The sequence below is a fragment of the Leptodactylus fuscus genome, chromosome 7, assembly GCF_031893055.1.
Source record: "Leptodactylus fuscus isolate aLepFus1 chromosome 7, aLepFus1.hap2, whole genome shotgun sequence".
NCBI lineage: Eukaryota > Metazoa > Chordata > Amphibia > Anura > Leptodactylidae > Leptodactylus > Leptodactylus fuscus.
The window spans coordinates 136731562-136751550 of NC_134271.1; the positions used below are offsets into that span (position 1 = coordinate 136731562).

The following is a 19989-nucleotide window of genomic DNA, read 5'->3' on the forward strand; positions in this document are numbered from 1 at the left end:
TGCAATTGGCTGAACTGATTGTCCTGCAGGCAGAGCTGTCGATAACAGTGAGAGCACTCCACCCTTCCAGACAGCAGTGACTGACATCATCCGTCTTGCTTATTACATAGGCCATGCTCCATGGAAATGATATGTAAAGAATGGGAGGAATAATTTCACATAGAAGGCAAACAAAGCAGCATTTCTAAAGCAATATATTTAAGAAAACTCTTGAAATTACATAAGCTAGCAGCATAGATGGGATCCTTGAGATCGGAATACCCCTTTAATGAAATGTATGGACCCAGCAGATATCATCCATGTGCCATTGTTCCATGGATCTGTAGGAGCACATATCCTTAGTGAATGAAAATGACAGTCCTAATAACAATGAAATCCTTATAATAATTCACAATTTCCCCCATCATGTGCTTTTATTATTGAAAAGGGGGGGGAAAAGGGACCAGACCAATGGATACAACAAGAGCAGACACACACTGAGCCCAACAGACCCCTTTAACTATAATGGGATCAGTCGAGTGTCCATTCTTTAAAACCGAACCATCAGATTTTCACCAGTGCAAAACTGGACAATTCTTATGGGACCACTACACAAACAAAAAAATGAAATATACCCGTGCGAAGCCGGGTCCTCCCTCTAGTATAAAGATAAATATGACTTGTGGGCTTATTTCTTCTTCTTAACTTCTAGCTTACTGCCTTGACCCTCTTGAAGAAAGAAGATTTCTCCAGCCTAGATATGCTGCTGTCTAATGAGTTCATGCCTTTAAGACGTCTTCTAGTCCTCTTAGGATGGACCCACCTGCAGAGTACAGAATCTGCCAAATCGCTGCTGCAAGTCATGCACAAAAATATGGTACGTATTGCCTTACCCTGTCTGTATAGAGCATGGGCAGCCATGGTGAACGGACAAGCTCCACCGAGAGCTGAACTCACCAGGATCCCGATCATCTGTATCGGCCACCAGAAGCTGATAACTAGCTCTACATGGCTGGAGGCAACCCTGCTCCTATTCTAGTAATTGGGAGCTGGGTTGTAGTTCCAGGTGCCACCACTATACAGTGCGTTGGTGCCTTGACCTGAAGCCCCATCCCATTCGCTTGAATAGGAGCAGGCTGCTTCTGGCTCTATAACTAGTCAATTGCTTCTGATGGCAAAAAAACAAATGAGGGACAGGATCCGGTTGTGAGGATATTATTATTATTATTATTATTTATTATTACTACTATTATCATTATTACTATTATCATTATTATTATTATTATTATTACTATTAGTATCATTATTATTACTATCATTATTATTATTACTATTATTATCATCATTATTATTACTATTACTATTATCATTATTATTACTATTATTATTACTATTATTATCATTATTATTATTACTATTATCATTATTATTACTATTATTATCATTATTACTATTATCATTATTACTATTATCATTATTATTACTATTATTATCATCATTATTACTATCATTATTATTATTATCATTATTATTATTATTACTATTATTATTACTATTATTATCATTATTATTACTATTATTATTATTTCTTTTGCAGGATTTCTGTAGTGATTCATTGCTAAAAGATTTCTGTGATGGACTCCTGTATCAGGTGGAGGCTTTGGAGTGGTGCATAGAGCACAGCAGGTGGGTGCAGGCGCCAGTTCTCTTGCTTGCTATTTAGGAGATGTTCACACCAGCGTCTGCTGTCCGCTCAGGGGTTTCTGTCCTAATCCCTGGAGAAACTGGATAGGGGACGGCTTGCCAGCGGTGAGTTTTAAAAACCCATTCATTTGATTGGGATTTTTAAAGCAATCCGCCAGTGTCCATATGCAGCTTCTCTGCGGGAAACCATTTTTTATCTTGGGAAGTCACAAAGTCCTGCATGTCCATCTTTGTGTCCGTGCAAAAAAATTGGTTTCACCGCGGAGAGGCTGCATGGGAGGAATAAGGTCACATTGCAGGCAAACAAAGCAGAATTTCTAAAGCAATATATTTAGAAAAAGGCTTCAGTTTACATAAGCTACCAGTATAGATAGGATCCTTCAGATGGGACAACCCCTTTAACATGTATTTGTTCAAAATGAAATAGTTTTTTTAAAAAAATATTATACAATTAATATTTAATAATAATTAATATATTTAATTATTATTTATTATTATTATTATTATTATTATTATTATTATTATTATTATTATATTGTTTGCTACATATTAACTTTCATAATAATTATCAATTACAGTTTTTTGTGAGTTAGGGGAGCTTTACTGCCTCTGTCAACTGTTTATGAAGGGTTTGGGAAGACCTCCCGAATGGGTCATTCCATATCAAGTGATCCAAATCGGAATATTTTTTTTACCTGACGTCTTTAGATTTATTTTATTTTTATTTTTTATGAAGTACAACTTAAGTTAATTACAAATAAAAAGTTTTGAATTTTTTTCTTCATCAGTTAATTTTTTATAGACTTCTAAAGTTTTGAAAGTGTGAATTTTGGCCTGGTATGGCTTTACATTTTTTAACATATCTTGGGCTAGAATTAAGATAAATAGGTGGGAGAGGCATCATTTTTCTCAGAGCGGTACCGGCTTTCATTTGATATGTCACAAGACGATGTTTCTTTATATTTTGTTTTGGAGAAATCAAATTCATAATTTTGATGCGCAATTGTGAAAAAAACGTATGTTTTAAAATTGTGAAAAAATTCATTTGTGTTACTTGTGTTCTTGGTTATATTTGTACAGGGTTTCAACTTGGGACCAAATTGGGATCAATTCTTTTTTATTTATTTATTTATTTTTTAAGCCTTGAATCATCTGATTTTATGTTTTTGTGAGCTTCTTCCTTTTTTCTTTTCAAATTACAACTTGCTGAATTCAACATTTATATGCAACAATAAAAAAACATAAAAAACAAATACTGTAAGTGCCAGAACAAATACATCTTATCATCAGAACACAACTTGTCCAGCATTTTCAACCTGAATGCATTGAACAAACCGAAAGAAAAAAGCTGCTCATATCCTCAAGTGCGATTTTCTAAATAGTCTCATCCTAATTTATATGTTAACAAGAGTACAAGAACCAATATTTATAACACCTATTTCTACATGTAACAATTGTTTTTTGTTATATCACTAAACATGTAATTTATTAAGAAAAATAGTCCAGTAGATAAATTCTCATTCTATAAAATATGAACCAATCAAACAATTAATAGGACATTTTTAAACTACTGGCCTTTTATCATCAATTTGTCCTTTCTAGTGAGTGAAATGTAATCTTGTCCATAAGCGCTTACTAGCAATGGCCATTTCCTTTTGTGTCAAAGAGTACCGTATTTTCCGGACTATAAGCCGCACATAAAAACCTACGATTTCCTCAGAAATCGTAAGTGCGGCTTATAGTCCGGTGCGGCTTATATATGGATGGAAGCGGCGGCAAAGACTGCGTGCCGCTTCCATACATACATAAAAGGCACCGTAAGGGTGCATTCACACTACCGAACGCCGGCGTGTATCACAGCCGTACACGCCGGCGTTACAGCAGGGCTGCCGGACACTTCCTATTCATTTCTATGGGAGCCGGCATGCGAGCGCTCCCTATAGAAATGAATGGAAAAAAGCAGTCCATTCATTTCTATGGGGAGCGCTCGCATGCCTGCTCCCATAGAAATGAATAGGAAGTGTCCGGCAGCCCTGCTGTGACACCGCCGTCCTGAAAGAGAACGTGAAACTTACCCAACGGTGCAGGGCGGGCGGGCGGGCATTCTGGCCTCCTCTGCCTCCGATGTTCCGTCCTTCTCCTCCGGCGCTCGCTGATAATGGCCGGGGCGCATGCGCATAATGCTTCTACTGCGCATGTGCCCTGGCCATTATCAGCTTGCGAGCGCCGGAGGAGGACGGAACATCGGAGGAAGAGGAGGCCTGAATGCCCGCCCACCCTGCACCGCTCGGTAAGTTTCACGTTCTCTTTCAGGACGGCGGTGTCACAGCAGGGCTGCCGGACACTTCCTATTCATTTCTATGGGAGCAGGCATGCGAGCGCTCCCCATAGAAATGAATGGACTGCTTTTTTCCATTCATTTCTATAGGGAGCGCTCGCATGCCGGCTCCCATAGAAATGAATAGGAAGTGTCCGGCAGCCCTGCTGTAACGGGGGGGGGGGGGGGTGTAGTAGTTTACGGTTGGGCTCTATCAGCATGATTTTGCTGATAGAGCCCCTCCTCGCCTGCCGAGCGCTTCCAATAGAAGCGGCTGGCACGCGGGGGGTTAAGCGGCCGCTGGCAAAGTCTGCCTGCCGCCGCTTTCAATAAGATATAATGCGCACCGGACTGCGGCTTATAGTCCGGTGCGCCTTATATATGAACCGAGACGGACTATAAGGCGCTCATGGGCAATGCGGCTTATAGTCCAGTGCGCCTTATAGTCCGTAAAATACGGTATGTACGGCCTGTCATGGTGTTAGGCTCCACCTGAGTTAATATCTGATTTTTGTTGACTTGTAAAATGTCTGGTTTTCTTGGATACACAAAGGATGGTGCTGGACCAGAAAGATGCAAAAAAGTCAATTTTATGTCTTCCTTTTCTCAATCTTTGGAGAGTACAGTAGCCAGCCACCAGCGCCGATCATATTCACAGGTCACATAACCAGTTATGTCATCCATTGTCAATCTTGTGCCGCCTTCTACCACTTCATGGACTTCACTGTCATTGCTGAATGAAAAAATCCTTGTTTTTATTTCTGTTTTACATGGAATGAAAGTGTTTTTGTGAGGTGGATCATTCTCTGTACATATCTCACATATAGACCCCACACTTTTAGACCACAGGCTGAACAGATCTGAATTCAAGATTTTCAGAATGACACTGTAAGGGTGCATTCACACTACGTTTCCTGAAGCTTATTCTGAACGTAAATCACGTTCAGAATAAGCAGCGTATAAAGCAGCTCCATTCATTTCTATGGGAGCCGACATACGAGCGCTCCCCATAGAAATGAATCGGCTGCTTCTTTCCCTGCGAGCAGTCCCATTGAAGTGAATGGGAAGTGCCGGCGTATACGGCAAGCTCTGCTCATGCCGAGCCGTATACGCCGGCACTTCCCATTCACTTCAATGGGACTGCTCGCAGGGAAAGAAGCAGCCGATTCATTTCTATGGGGAGCGCTCGTATGTCGGCTCCCATAGAAATGAATGGAGCTGCTTTATACGCTGCTTATTCTGAACGTGATTTACGTTCAGAATAAGCTTCAGGAAACGTAGTGTGAATGCACCCTTAATAGTTATATTTTAAAATATTATCCCATCGCGATCCCAACTTGAATTTTGGTACAGATGTGGCTAAGGGCATAGCAGGCCCATGTGCATTTTTTGGAAATTTTTAAATAAAACGTTTTTTTCGGAAATGCGTTTTAAAATTTTGCGTTCACATGGGTAAAATATTAACAAAGATACTCTTGTGACATATTTGGTTAAAGCCTGTATAGTTCTGAGTAGAATGGCTTTTATTTTGTTTCTTTATCTTTTTTCTAGCCTAAGTTATGAGGAGAAATGTAAAGGCAGGCAACACAGAAATTCGCACTTTTTCTGAACTTTGAAAATCAATTAAAAATCCAAAAAAAATTCTAGAATTTTTTTTTTCTTCACATTTTGCATTCTCTGACACACTATTACCAAATAACAAAATCTCAAAAGAATTAAAAATATAGAGGGAAAAATTATTGGTTCACTTGACACGGAATGACCTGAACGGAAGCCTATACGTGTTAAAAAGCAGTTACCTAAGAAGACATACAGACCTCATAGACTATAATGGGTTCTGTGTGTTTTCCGCACGAAACATGCAAGCACCACTTTTCTCTCCACATTTTGTGTCCAAATGATGATGTGAATCGGCCTCAGTCGAGCTGTGGAAAAATACAGGAGTCGAAGTCAGTGGTTTAAGATGCTATATTGTCAATTGCCTGACTGCGAAGGAGGCCAGTAGTGTCCAGAGCTGGCCCCCTGAGAGTGGGCACAAGGAAACCAAAAAGTCATGAAAAGATATTAAAATGCTTTAAACCTACCATTAACAGCATCTTAAGACTTTTGGTATGAAAAGATTTATGTGAGATCACCTTTAACCTTATCCTATTATGTATCCAGACAAGAGATTCCCAGAAAAGACATTCTCCATCACTTGTGTACCCTGGACAGCCATTCTGCTCTCTATATCCTTCATCATCTCACCCACCTGCCGCAGCTTCCTGAAGAAGAAGTTCTGCAGCTTCTGCAACGAGGACTCTCAGGGGAAGGTACTGTCGCTCTTTGTCGCCCATTTTATTACTTTAATAAACTGGTAAGAGCGGGTTCACACCAGCTCCCGGTCTCCGCTTTCGGGTTTCTATCTTCTGCCCGAGAAACTGGACCGCAGACTGAAACCTGGCAGTCAGTTTTCAAGCCCATTCACTTGAATGTGAAGTGTCCACCCGTGAGCGTCTTGTGCCTGTCCACAACGGAACCGTTTTTTTTTAACCAGACACAAAGTCAGACATGCAGGACTTTGTGTCAGGTTAAAAAAAAAAACAAACAAAAAACGGTTTCACCGCGGAGGAGCAGAAGACGCTCACAGGCACTCACTTTGCAAGCCCATTCAAGTGAATGGGTTTGAAAACTGACCGCCAGGTTTCCTGTCCAGTTTCTATTGGCAGAAGACTGAAACCTGAAAGCAGAGACCAGGGCGCTTGTGTGAACCCGCCCCTTTACAAGACAGAAGTCTGGCACTGAAACTTGATTTTTTAAATGTGATTTTTATTGAAGACATTTTTTTTCAAAATACAAGAAAAGCAAAACAACAGCGGGCCAAAGGGAGGAAAGACAAAAACCTGTGGCCGAATCGGGCCGTATAGTAGTATATGTCAAGTACAATAATCCAAACAACCTCTTATCTAATGTAGACACGCAGGAGCATACACAATGGTTACAAAAGCATGAACAGTAGTCCTATCAGTTCTCGAGTGGCAGCTAATAACGTTCCGAACAGGGGTTTGGCACCGTGATCGTTCTGCTTGCATGTCTTTTGCATGTGTATTGTATAAAACATATATGGTACACTATATGTAAAAGGGGTTTCCTGTCTGGGCAAGTTATACCCTATCCACTTCTCGATGGGGGTCTGACTGGTCTGAACTCCACTAATCGGGTGACCGGAGGAATTTATTTTCTCATTTTCAGTGGACCTCCGGCAAATGTAGTCTATGGGTCTGTGATGGGGGGGCTGCTTATGTAGCATAACGATAAAGGTTCTCCAGTCCAGGACATGCACTCGAGTTTAATCTTTCCTTCCATAATCCCTTTCATGCACCTACTCAGGTGGTCTAGGGTAGTGGCGGACCCCCTCCCCCCCATTGTAAATGCATTTGCATTACCAGCACTCCGTTCACTTGTATTGGGCTGCGGTCACTGCCTGAGATTGCAGTCCCAGCGGCTCCATAGAAGTGAAAGGACCACCCCACATGGACCTGAGGACCTCTGGACCTGTCCTCCTGATCACTGGTGTTCAGGCCCGCAGCAATCGGACCACTATCCCCCTGTTCTTTGGATAGGAGATAAGTGTCCATAACGGCACATATGTGCATATGCCGACCTGACGGTCTAGGATAGTATAAAGAGTAAAGAAATGTTATCAAATTTTATGCTTTCACTTTCTGTTCGGCAGCCTGCTTTATCCTTGCCTATTTTTATTTACTTGCAGGTAACGCAGAACATAAAGGTCTACACGAGCAGACGCAACACCAGAATATAGTTGTGTTTCAGGCATTCTGTGCTATGAAGTACGCCATCTATGCCCTGTGCGTCAATGCCCAGAACAAAGACTCCCAACCTAACCCGATGACCAGCTCGCTGGATGAGAGCGAGTGTGCGAGGGGCGCAGGTGAGTACGCTGCTATTATTGGTCAGTGCCAGCCAACCTGTCCTCGTATCGATCACCATTTTCCTGTTTGTTTCATTGCAGAGAGTCCAAACCTTTTTGTGCAGTATTTAACCAAGTGCCAGTATTATCTCCAGTCACTGCCTTTGCCACTACAATTGGAGATCCTGGAAAACATCTTCTCCTTAATGTTTACATCAGTGGCCGATCTCAACTCAGAACCTCCCCTTCCTGAGGCCTATTCTATGGACGAAGACGAAGAAATTTTGGAGCTGAAGGTGGGCAGTAGCCTGGACAGCAGCTCCGAGAAAACAGAGTCAACCCTGACCTTGTCCCCGATGGAAAGTCCGCAGCAAACTAGTAGTGTCATAGGCCCTTCCCTGAGTAGTTCACCTCAAGGATCAACACCAAGTGCTTTAGAAACCTCTCGGACCTCTCTCGACCTGGCGAGGCCGGACTATATAGATCTGAGGCACTTCGCCGGTAGATTTAGTGGGTTTTTGGTGGATGAGAGCGTGTTGGACACTTTCTTAAAAATGTTGAAAGAACAGGTAGATCTTGTTCAAGGTGCTGACCCCGGCGAAGAACACAAGTCATGGACATCAGAAGATTTCAAGAACAGAGTCATCCAGTTGTCTAAATATGTTACTGAAGCCCAATGGAGATACAAAGTGGTGATGAGGAACAGGAATGCAGGTAGGTGACGCATGGGGGTGGTGCACGCCCCTGGTCTGCCAAACGTTTTTGGAGACCTTGACAGCCCAGGAAAAAGTAGAGATGCAGCTGTCTTCTAGTTACTAAGATTAGCGTATACTGCACCGAGATAAATCCAATGCATCGGGATCGAAATATACAGCAGTTAGACTAGCGGAGATTCCACACAACAGAGTGTGCCATTTGATGCTCCTCAGGGGGGGATGGGGGTGAGCGTCCGATGGTACGTTCTGTTCCAGTGAACATAGAGCAGGTACTATCCTGCACCATTTCACCAGAACAGAGTGTATCAGAAGCCCCCATAGAGGTGAGTGTATCACAGAATGCACTCAGATTGGGGGCAATACGGTGGCTCAGTGGTTAGCACTGCAGCCTTGCATCGATGGAGTCCTGAGTTCGAATCCTGCCAGGGACAACATCTGCAAGGAGTTTGTATGTTCTCCCCGTGTTTGTGTGGACCTCCTCCCATTCTGCAAAGACATACTGATAGGAAAAAAAAATGTACATTGTGATCCCTATATGGGGCTCACCATCTACATTTAAGAAAAAAAAAGTGCACTCAGTTTAGTGACATCTCCGTGCATTGTGCTTGAAATTCGGCCCAACATGTGCACGGGGCACGCGACCACATCACTTTTCTGGCATTATGCTACGTCCATTGTTCCCGGCTTGCCTGCCTTGATTCCCCCCCAACTCTGCTCTGCCCACTTCTCTCAAAAGCTGTGAGCAGGGCAGAAACTAAATGGAGCACTTTTTGGTGCAAAAGGGCAAAAATTCACCAATAAACTAGCAGCACCAGATTTGTGAATTCTACCCCAATCCTCCAACCTCCACCTACCCAAATGTGCCCTATGTAGTCAAAGGCAGGGTGGAAAACCTTCTGGGCCTGTCGATTATGTGATCGCTGAATCGAAGCTTTGTAACTGGCCCTTATCAGAGGCGACTAAAGTAGTTTATCCTTTTATTGTACCTGTTATTGTACAAATGTGATATACAGTGGCCGGTATCCCGGTGATGTTACTGTGTACATTGTTGACATTGCATTTATGTTTTCTCCAGAGTACGAGCTTGTTTCTCCACGACCACAACTGAGAACTTATAAAACTTTCAGCCATAAAAGACGTCGAAGAACCAAAGGATGTAAGTACAATGCTAAATAGTAATGGCCGCCTACTGATTCCCTGTGAGCATTGCTGGCAGTATTTGATGCAGCGAGACCTTGTTCTTAATAGGTCTCTGTTTTTGGCGACTGCCACATCCATGAGATTAACCCTTGTCTTCTCGTACAATACAGCAGGATCCCGGAAACCAAATGAAAGCACAAGTAGTGAACTGAGCACATCAGGTAATGGGCAGGTCTGTGAAAGTCAATATACCGTATCCTGCGTGTATACACTAGTCTGAATACTTGTACGACTTGTGTTACAGAGAGCAGTGCCAGTAATCTGTCGGCCAGGGCCGATATGGACAACAGGAGCTACTTAAAGCAACGCAACAACCTCATCCCCATGATGATGTCTACGCCCGAATCTCTGCTCAATTCGTGTATACTGAGAGAAAACTATAGCGACGCTCATGATGTAGGTGAAGTGGCTCAGTGGTCACCGTGATAGATCGCGGGGTTAATAGGAGCACTGCAGATCCCCTATATTCAGCCAGGCTTAATTCCAAGTGGGGGAAGAAAGAACAGTCCTCAAGCTCAGGGAAGGGGCAGACAGGCAACCAAAACACCCCCTCCCCTCCCCTTCCCCAGCATCTACTGCACCCAAAAACTCCGACCATTTTAATTTTTGAAATTTTCCAGTAGCTGCTGCATTCCCCCCCTCGGCTTATACTCGAGTCAATAAGTTTTCCCAGTTTTTTCTGGTAAAATTAGGGGCCTCGGCTTATATTCGGGTTGGCTTATACTCGAGTATATACGGTATATGAAAAAATATTTCATTATGAGCTTTATGTACATAGAAATAAGTAACATTTTGTTTTCCTATGACGTTGCGCAGGTCTCCAGGATGTTTAATTTACAGTCTTCTCCAAGCTACGGTGAGCTCATCTTTATGGAACGATACCAAGAAGTAAGACGTGAACTCTCAACGGTAGAGAAAAAACTAGAAAATCAGACCTCGGAAGTCGGCATCAAAAAGCCCGGCAGTAGCCGCTCTACCCTACAAGCCATTGGAAACGCAGCAGCAGCAGGTGAGCATTAGGAATAATGGAGTGCATTGGCCTACTGTATTTTTCGGACTATAAGACGCACTTTTTTTCACCCAAATTTGGGGGGAAAACTGGGGTTCGTCTTATAGTCTGAATGTGGACTATGGGGGGGGGGGGAGGAGCAGAATGGCAGTATCGCCACGCTCTTGCTGGTCCCAGCAACTAAAACCCTTCCTGGCTTTCGCTGCTCTGTTTCAGCGGATGCCGGGTCTGTATAACTAATGGCAGCTGCTCTATTGCAGAGTGGTTGCTACAGCAAACGAGTCTACACTGTAATGTACAGCAGAGACATCAGCTATTAGTTCTTAAAGTACCCCCATAGTTTAACAATACCCCCCCATCGGCAGGTCCCCACTGGCCTCATACTTGTAAAGTTGCAGCCCGGCTCCTGCACGGTGAGACCGCAAGAGCCGACCTGTTGCTATGACAGCCGGGAGCCAACTGAAGGCTCCCAGGCCTGTCATAGGAATATTACTATTGCGGCTGGTCTATGACCAACCGCAATAGTAATGTAGAGAATCTCCCATTGACGGCAATACAGTTGTATTTCCGTCTATGGGACTTGCAATCATATGATTGCAGGTTCAAGCCCCCTAGGTGGGGTCTAATAAAATTGTAAAAAAAAAGAAAAAAATCTTCTATATCATCTCCTTTCCCTAAGAAAACCCATAAAAGTAGAAAATTACCGTAAAACACATTCACATTAAGCTATGTTCACACAGAATTTTTTGGCAGTGGATTTTGGTGCAGAATCCGCCTCAAAATCCGCCTGTCAAAAAGGCTCCCATTGATTTCAATGGGAGCCGCTCGCTTCTTTTCTCCACTAGCTTATAGCGGGAAAAAGAAGCGAGATGACCTACCTTGCCACGGATTCCATGGCTGACTCACTCATGGTGTCCGTGGCACGAGACTCCCTCCCGATTAAGCCCATTCTTTCGCGACAGAATGCCAAACCACCATTTTTATTTTTTTTTTCACCGTTTTGCCTTTGATTTAAATGAAAGGCCATCTAAGCAATAGACATTTCCCAAAATGGTAGAACTAAAAAGTACACCTGACCCCACAAAAACACCCTATGCATCCCCGTACAGCTGCAGGGTCACCTGTCAATGTGGCCTAGCAGCTGTTGCAAAACTACAACTCCCATATACGAAAAATTCTACCCCCCCCCCCCTCCCCCCGATTTCCCTCCTCTAAAACCTCAGTGCATCTCTCTTGTTCTCTCTTCTAGGAATGGTATTCTACTCTATCTCCGATGTGACGGATAAGCTGGTCGCTCCTGCCGAGTGCTTGATCCCGGCTTTACAAGATGATTTCTGGCTGAGAAGTACACGCTTGGAGAAGAACGACCGGTGGAGGCCTGTGTTGGAGGAGATGAACCCCGCCGCCATGGCCGCTTTTGATTTGGCCTGCACACAAGCGCGTCTCTGGAAAACGTGCAAACAACTGCTGGAGACGGCAGAGAGGCGGCTGCTGAAATGTCTGGAGAGTAAAGGTATTTTAACCCTTTTATTAGGAGATGAATATTTTTATTTTTTTCAGTTTTTCTGACTTATTTGCTTGTGGGGATGCCAGTCTTTTCATTAGACAGCAAATATTCTGCTTTGCCGTACATGAAAAAAAAATCACTGTTACTATTGAGCCGTGCCTTAGGCAGGGCTCAATAGTAGTTTTATAGTGATGGGCTGGGGGGCTTTCACAAGGCTCTAGTTTGCCATGGCAATTGAATTGTTATATTGACATAGTTGCCCCTTTTGTTTGAATGGGCACAATGCCCACACCCTGACCCGTGAGCAGCTGAAGAGGAGTCCCCATAGACTTAGGGACGGAACACGTAACGGGAATGTTGCCATGTCTTTTATTTCTACAGGCCGGAGCTCTGATGCCATTATGGAACATCCTGAAGGGATCCGAGGAGTCCATGCCATTCTGCAGCAACTGAGTAAAATCATTAACTACCCCGGCCCATCGCAGGGACATACTGAGATCGGTACATTACCCTATTAGTAATGAGTTACACTAGTGTGTTTCCAATGTTATTATCTGTCTCGCTCTTGTGCACCATCCTTACATTTGTTCTGTATAGACGATTGTCTAATTTTCTCATATCCATCATAACCGAGAGCCTGTCTGGTGCTTTCTTATGCTATATTTGAAGAAATGCTCATTTTTACTCAGAAAACCTGCTCGAAATCACAGAGCTCAGCTTCTCTCCCTCCATCATATAACCCTATATGTCACAGAGCTCAGCTTCTCTCCCTCCATCATATAACCCTATATGTCACAGAGCTCAGCTTCTCGCTTTCTAACATGTCCTAATCTCAGATAGGTCAGATATGGCATTTTCACTTTAACCACTTCCGGACCGCCTATAGACTATAAACGTCTGGATAGTGTTTGCCTAGTTCTGACAGGGCGTACCGGTACGTCCAATCAGAACACAGCTATTGCACGGAGATCGTGCAGCTGCTGAAGCTGGGAGGCGGCTGTAACTTCAGCTGGAGCTCCCAGAGAGATGGCAGGGAAAGTTTATTCCCTTCCCTGCCATCTCGATCGCTGTGTATACGACACTCAATGACATAACAAAAGACATAAAAATCTATACAGAGAAAAGGCGGAGGTTAATACTAGTAGTCTTAGGATTTGTAGGGGTTTCGGCAGTCAAATTTGCGTTGTCCTGTGTTTCAAGCCCGTACCCTTTAAATTTTGCGCAATGCCATGAAACAAATGTCCAGTTCTGAGCTCCTACATAAGTAAATAGATGAATCTTCCCTGCTCTTCATTTTCCTCTGTTCTTCACTTGTGAGGTCTATGTACAGCGCCTGCACGGAGTCTGTGGTAGTCTGGAAGAAAGTCTTCAATCACTCTGTCAGTCTTTGCACCCAAGAACTAAGATTTATCCCTTTTCTACGACATTACAGAGGAGAAGATCAGCGGCCAGCTGAAATGTAGCGTCACTGAGCTTTTCCACACCTGCCACTCTGTGCTGAGAGATGACCACATGGTCCGCCATATCACCCTGAGCCACGAGCTGGAGAACAACATTGCACAGCTTAAATCTGCAGTCGCTGCCATTGGTGAGTCCACTCCGTGCCAATGCATTTTCTAACCCTGTATTGGAGGTTTAGCCTTGCACTCCAGATATAATTTTAAATGGACCCTATCACTGGATTCCCTTTTTTTCTCCCTAACACGAAGGAATACCCTTAAAGGGATTCTACCATTAAAACCTCTTTTTTTGTGGATAAGACGTCGGAATAGCCTTTAGAAAGGCTATTCGTCTCTTACCTTTAGATGTGATCTCCGCCGCGCCGTTCCTTAGAAATACCGTTTTTTACTGGTATGCAAATGAGCTCTTTCACAGCGATGGGGGCGGGCCCCAGCGCAGAAAATGCGATGGGGGCGTTCCCATTGGAGCTCGAGAACACGATCCTGCGACACCTCTATCTTCGACCGGACCCTCCCCTTCTCTGTCGTCTTCCTTCTGCGTCACCTCCAACGCCTGCGCAGTTGGCTCTGCCAGTGAGACACCAGCAGAGCCGAGTGCGAATGCTGGCCAGCGGCCATTTTTGGGAGGCTGCTCCTGCATTGAACTACAAAAACAAAAGAGGCCTCCCAAAAATGGCCGCCAGCCGACATGCGCAGTCGACTCTACTAGTGTCTCACTGGCAGAGCCAACTGCGCAGGCGTCAGAGGTGACATCATGCAGGAGGAAGACGACAGAGAAGGGGGAGGATCCAGCCGAAGATAGAGGCGTCGCAGGATCGTGTTTTCAAGCAGCAGTGGGGACGCCCCCATCGCATTTTCAGCGTTGGGGCCCGCCCCCATTGCTGCCAGAGAACTAATTTATATATCGGTATTTCTAAGGAACGGTGCGGCGGAGATCACATCTAAAGGTAAGAGACGAATAGCCTTTCTAAAGGCTATTCTGACATCTTATCCACAAAAAAAGAGGTTTTCATGGTAGAATCCCTTTAAGAAAGGCTATTCTTCTCCTACCTTTCGTTGTCTTCTCCGCGCCGCCATTCGGTAGAAATCCCCGTTTTCTTCGGTATGCAAATGAGTTCTCTCGCAGCACTGGGGGCGTCCACAATGCTGTGACAGAAATCTCCAGCGCAGCCTCCATCTTCTTCCGGAGCTGGGTTCAAACTTCTAGGCCTCGGGCAGAGCCGACTGCGCATGCCCACAGTCCACAAGAAAATAGCCGCTTGCACAACTTACTGAGTAAGCGCCCATTTTTCTTGTGGCCTGGGCATGCACAGTCTGCTCTGCTCAAGACCTAGAAGATTGAAACCCAGGACAGAAAAGACACAGGGAGAGTCCATTCCAGGTGAAGATGGAGGCGGCGCTGGAGATTTCTCTCGCAGCATTGGGGACGCCAATGTGATTTTTTTAATGATTGAATCCCTTTAATGTATTTTTGGCATCTCGCTGTCCTTACACTCTTCTCCCCGGCCGCCAACCTATCCGAATACAATACAATATCTATCTGTTTTTTCTTATAACCAGAACCCAAAGGGAGTCTCATCCAGTCTCTAATGGATCAGCTGTCAATGAAACCTCAAGATGTCCAGATGCATCCTGTGCGCCAGCAAATGACTCTTCTCATGACCAACCTGGACGAGCTTACACGGTTGTTAGACAATCCTGGAGAGACCTTCCGCCCCATCCATTCCTTTTTTACCTATATAGAAACCTTGGCCAAAGTTGTTCTCCAGAGCGTAAATTCAGATTTAGGTAAGTCATGGTAGACGGATGGCTATACAGATTTGATAGTTGGAGGTTCAGTAATGGGACCATCCTATTTAAGACTCTCTTTTCATTAAAGGGGTTGTCCCACTAAGTAAACTAAGCAGGACCCAGTAGGCTTCAGGTGTTATATAGTGCTATGATGCCCAGGCATCAGATAAGTCATATGAGGTATTGCTCAAGTATTGTTGTACCTTGGAGAACCTGTCGAATAATTTATGGCTTGTCTAGAGGCGGCCATGGCTGTGTTCATGATAGTCCTGGTTCTCGTCTTTGGCACCTTCATACCACTGCTGATCCTCTCACACCCAGTCATTTTCTCTGCAGGGGCTGCTATGGTATTACATGGCTGTCACTCATTGGGACGGCCAAGTCTGGCAGATGAAGAGTCAATGAGTCTTTATATTCCGGCTCATAGAGAGGGCTCCAGAGTCCCCCTTCCCACTTGGTTGTATGTCCTAGTAAGAGCTATAGCACGGTCGGCAACCTTCGGCACTCCAGCTGTTGTCACAATACAACTCCCAACATGCTCCATTCACTTCCATGAGAGGTCAGAGAACAGCAGAGGACATAGGCATGCTGGGAGTTGTAGTTTTCATTAGACACCCCCTATAATCTTGAGAGAGCAGTCGTGTATACAGTGGGGCAAAAAAGTATTTACCGTAGTCAGTCACCAATAGTGCAAGTTCCACCACTTAAAAAGATGAGGCGTCTGTAATTTGCATCATAGGTAGACCTCAACTATGAGAGACAAAATGAGAAAACAAATCCAGAAAATCACATTGTCTGATTTTGTAAGAATTTATTTGCAAATTATGGTGGAAAATAAGTATTTGGTCAGTAACAAAATTTCATCTCAATACTTTGTTCTCTCTCCTTTGTTGGCAATGACAGAGGTCAAACGTTTTCTGTAAGTCTTCACAAGGTTGGCACACACTGTTGTTGGTATGTTGGCCCATTCCTCCATGCAGATCTCCTCTAGAGCAGTGATGTTTTGGGGCTGTCGCATGGCAACACGGACTTTCAACTCCCTCCAAAGGTTTTCTATAGGGTTGAGATCTGGAGACTGGCTAGGCCACTCCAGGACCTTGAAATGCTTCTTACAAAGCCACTCCTTCGTTGCCCTGGCGGTGTGCTTTGGATCATTGTCATGTTGAAAGACCCAGCCACGTTTCATCTTCAATGCCCTTGCTGATGGAAGGAGGTTTGCACTCAAAATCTCACGATACATGGCCCCATTCATTCTTTCATGTACCCGGATCAGTCGTCCTGGCCCCTTTGCAGAGAAACAGCCCCAAAGCATGATGTTTCCACCCCCATGCTTTACAGTAGGTATGGTGTTTGATGGATGCAACTCAGTATTCTTTTTCCTCCAAACACGAAAAGTTGTGTTTCTACCAAACAGTTGCAGTTTGGTTTCGTCAGACCATAGGACATTCTCCAAATACTCTTCTGGATCATCCGAATGCTCTCTAGCAAACTTCAGATGGGCCCGGATATGTACTGGCTTAAGCAGTGGGACACGTCTGGCACTGCAGGATCTGAGTCCCTGGCGGCGTAGTGTGTTACTGATGGTAGGCTTTGTTACATTGGTCCCAGCTCTCTGCAGTTCATTCACTAGGTCCCCCTGCGTGGCTCTGGGATTTTTGCTCACGTTCTTGTGATCATTTTGACCCCACGGGGTGAGATTTTGCGTGGAGCCCCAGATCGAGGGAGATTATCAGTGGTCTTGTATGTCTTCCATTTTCTAATTATTGCTCCCACAGTTGATTTCTTCAATCCAAGCTGGTTGCCTATTGCAGATTCAGTCTTCCCAGCCTGGTGCAGGGCTACAATTTTGTTTCTGGTGTCCTTTGACAGCTCTTTGGTCTTCACCATAGTGGAGTTTGGGGTCTGACTGTTTGAGGGTGTGCACAGGTGTCTTTTTATAGTGATAACAAGTTTAAACAGGTGCCATTACTACAGGTAATGAGTGGAGGAAAGAGGAGACTCGTAAAGAAGAAGTTACAGGTCTGTGAGAGCCAGAAATCTTGACTGCTTGTAGGTGACCAAATACTTATTTTCCACCATAATTTGCAAATAAATTCTTACAAAATCAGACAATGTGATTTTCTGGATTTGTTTTCTCATTTTGTCTCTCCTAGTTGAGGTCTACCTATGATGTAAATTACAGACACCTCTCATCTTTTTAAGTGGTGGAACTTGCACTATTGGTGACTGACTACTTTTTTGCCCCACTGTATATAAGACACAGTTCGCTGTCTGACATCTTGTCTCACGTAATGTTTTCGTAGAAACTTCTTTGGAAGTCAAGACGGCGAATCCCTTTATTCTTCTCCATCAAATGCCATCGCAAATCGTATCCAACTTGTTGTTTGAGCGACAAGTCCCACCAGAAAGGTAATTCTGTCTGCACAGTGACTATTGTTTGTGTGTCATACTCCGCACTACCAACGTTTCGGCAGGTCTGATATGCAGCATTGAAAGGGTTTTTCCTATTTTATTCTCACAATAAATCATCAGTAAGAGGTCAGTGGGGATCTGACACAGAGACCCATACTGCTTATTCCCTTCCCCCTCCCTATTAAGAAATTTATTAAAGGGATCCTATCATTGGATACCCTTTTTTTCTGCTTAACATGTAGGAATAGCCTTAAGAAAGGCTATTCTTCTCCTACTTATAGATGAGTTCTCCGCACCTCCAGGCATCCCCAATGCTGCGAGAGAAATCTCCAGCGCCGCCTCCATCTTCTTCTGGAACGACCTCTCCCTGTGAGCGTTCTAGAAGAAGATGGAGGCGGCGCTGGAGATTTCTCTCGCAGTATTGGGAACGCCCCCAGTGCTGCAAGAGAACTCACATACCGAAGAAAACCGGGATTTCTACCGAACGGCGGTCTGGAGAAGACATCTAAAGGTAGGAGAAGAATAGCCTTTCTTAAAGGGACTCTATCTGCAAAATTTTGCTGTATGAGCCCCACCTATGCATGAATAGAGCTATTCAGGTGCCGCTAATGTTATTTTAACCCCCCTGTTTTAAAATAATACCCTAAAAACGAATATGCTAATTATACTTATCGTGCACGGTGGGCGGTCGTGCATTGTCCGACGTCAACTTCTGGCACGCCTTCCTCTTCTTTCTTCTTGCAGCGATGCCCACTGGTCCTGGCTCTTCCCCGGCGTCATTGTCCTCTTTTTCCGGCGGGATTGGTTCAAATCCCGCGCGCACGCACGTGTAGTAGTAGCTACTGTGCACGCTCCGGCGCTATTTTTCTCAATGGCAGTTCGCGAGCGTACTGAGCATGTGCAGTACGCTCGTGTAGTTCTAAGGGGAACTGAGCATGCTCAGTAACTCATTTCCCATTCTCTCCCACCCATACACCCAAAAGTGAAGTGATTATAAGAAGAAAGAAGAGGAAGGCATGCCAGAAGATGATGTCGGACAGTGCACGACCGCCCACCGTGCACGATAAGTATAATTAGCATATTAATTTTTAGGGTATTATTTTAAAACAGGAGGGGCGATTAAAATAAGATTAGTGGTGCCTGAATAACCTATTCACACATATGTGGGGCTCATACAGTAAAATCATGCTGATCGAGCCCCACATATGCGTGAATAGCCTTTAAAAAGGCTACTCAGGCACCGTAAATGTTATATTAAACTACCCCCCCGTTTTAAAATAATACCCTAAAAAAGAATGTGATCTACTTACCGAACGTGCACGCTGGGCGGGCATTCAGGGTGCGCCGTCTTCTTCATCCACGCCTCTTCTTCCTCCGATGTCCTCCGGTCCCGTCCTCCTCTGGAGCTCGCGAGCTGACACTGATAAAAAAAAAAAAAAAAAAAAATGGCCTGGGCGCATTCGCAGTAGCATGCGGCTTCTACTACGACTACTGCGCAGGCGCCCAGGCCATTTTTTTTTTTTTATCAGTGTCAGCTCGCGAGCTCCGGAGGAGGACGGGACCGGAGGACATCGGAGGAAGAAGAGGCGTGGATGAAGAAGACGGCGCACCCTGAATGCCCGCCCAGCGTGCACGATGGGTAAGTAGATCACATTCTTTTTTACGGTTTTATTTTAAAACTTGGGGGGGGGGGGGGATAGTTTAATATAACTTTTACGGTGTCTGAATGGCCTTTTTAAAGGCTATTCACGCATATGTGGAGCTCATAAGGCAACATTTTGCTGATAGAGCCCCTTTAAGGCTATTCCTACGTGTTAGGCAGAAAAAAAGAGTATCCGATGATAGGATCCCCTTAAAGTTTTGTGTAACAGAAAGCAAATCAGGAAAGGTATCAACAGAAACAGTGCATACGGCGAAAGGAGGGGGTTGGGGGGAACAAGGTATAACAGGTGGGTAATTGGGAAAGATGCTGAGAGAAGTGGGG

At 44.4% G+C, this 19989-nt stretch overlaps 1 protein-coding gene across 1 annotated transcript in view; it reads left to right on the plus strand.

Moving 5' to 3' along the window:
* Positions 1-19989, plus strand: part of ZFYVE26 (zinc finger FYVE-type containing 26) — a 60361-nt gene that overhangs the window by 12002 nt on the left and 28370 nt on the right. Inside the window, exons 6-19 of the mRNA XM_075283124.1 lie at positions 692-856; positions 1577-1665; positions 6164-6312; positions 7752-7931; positions 8013-8624; positions 9702-9782; positions 9937-9987; positions 10071-10222; positions 10643-10835; positions 12085-12348; positions 12724-12843; positions 13775-13930; positions 15363-15590; positions 17897-18002. Of these exons, the coding sequence (XP_075139225.1) occupies positions 692-856; positions 1577-1665; positions 6164-6312; positions 7752-7931; positions 8013-8624; positions 9702-9782; positions 9937-9987; positions 10071-10222; positions 10643-10835; positions 12085-12348; positions 12724-12843; positions 13775-13930; positions 15363-15590; positions 17897-18002 (2546 nt within the window). The remainder of the gene's footprint in view (positions 1-691; positions 857-1576; positions 1666-6163; positions 6313-7751; positions 7932-8012; positions 8625-9701; positions 9783-9936; positions 9988-10070; positions 10223-10642; positions 10836-12084; positions 12349-12723; positions 12844-13774; positions 13931-15362; positions 15591-17896; positions 18003-19989) is intronic.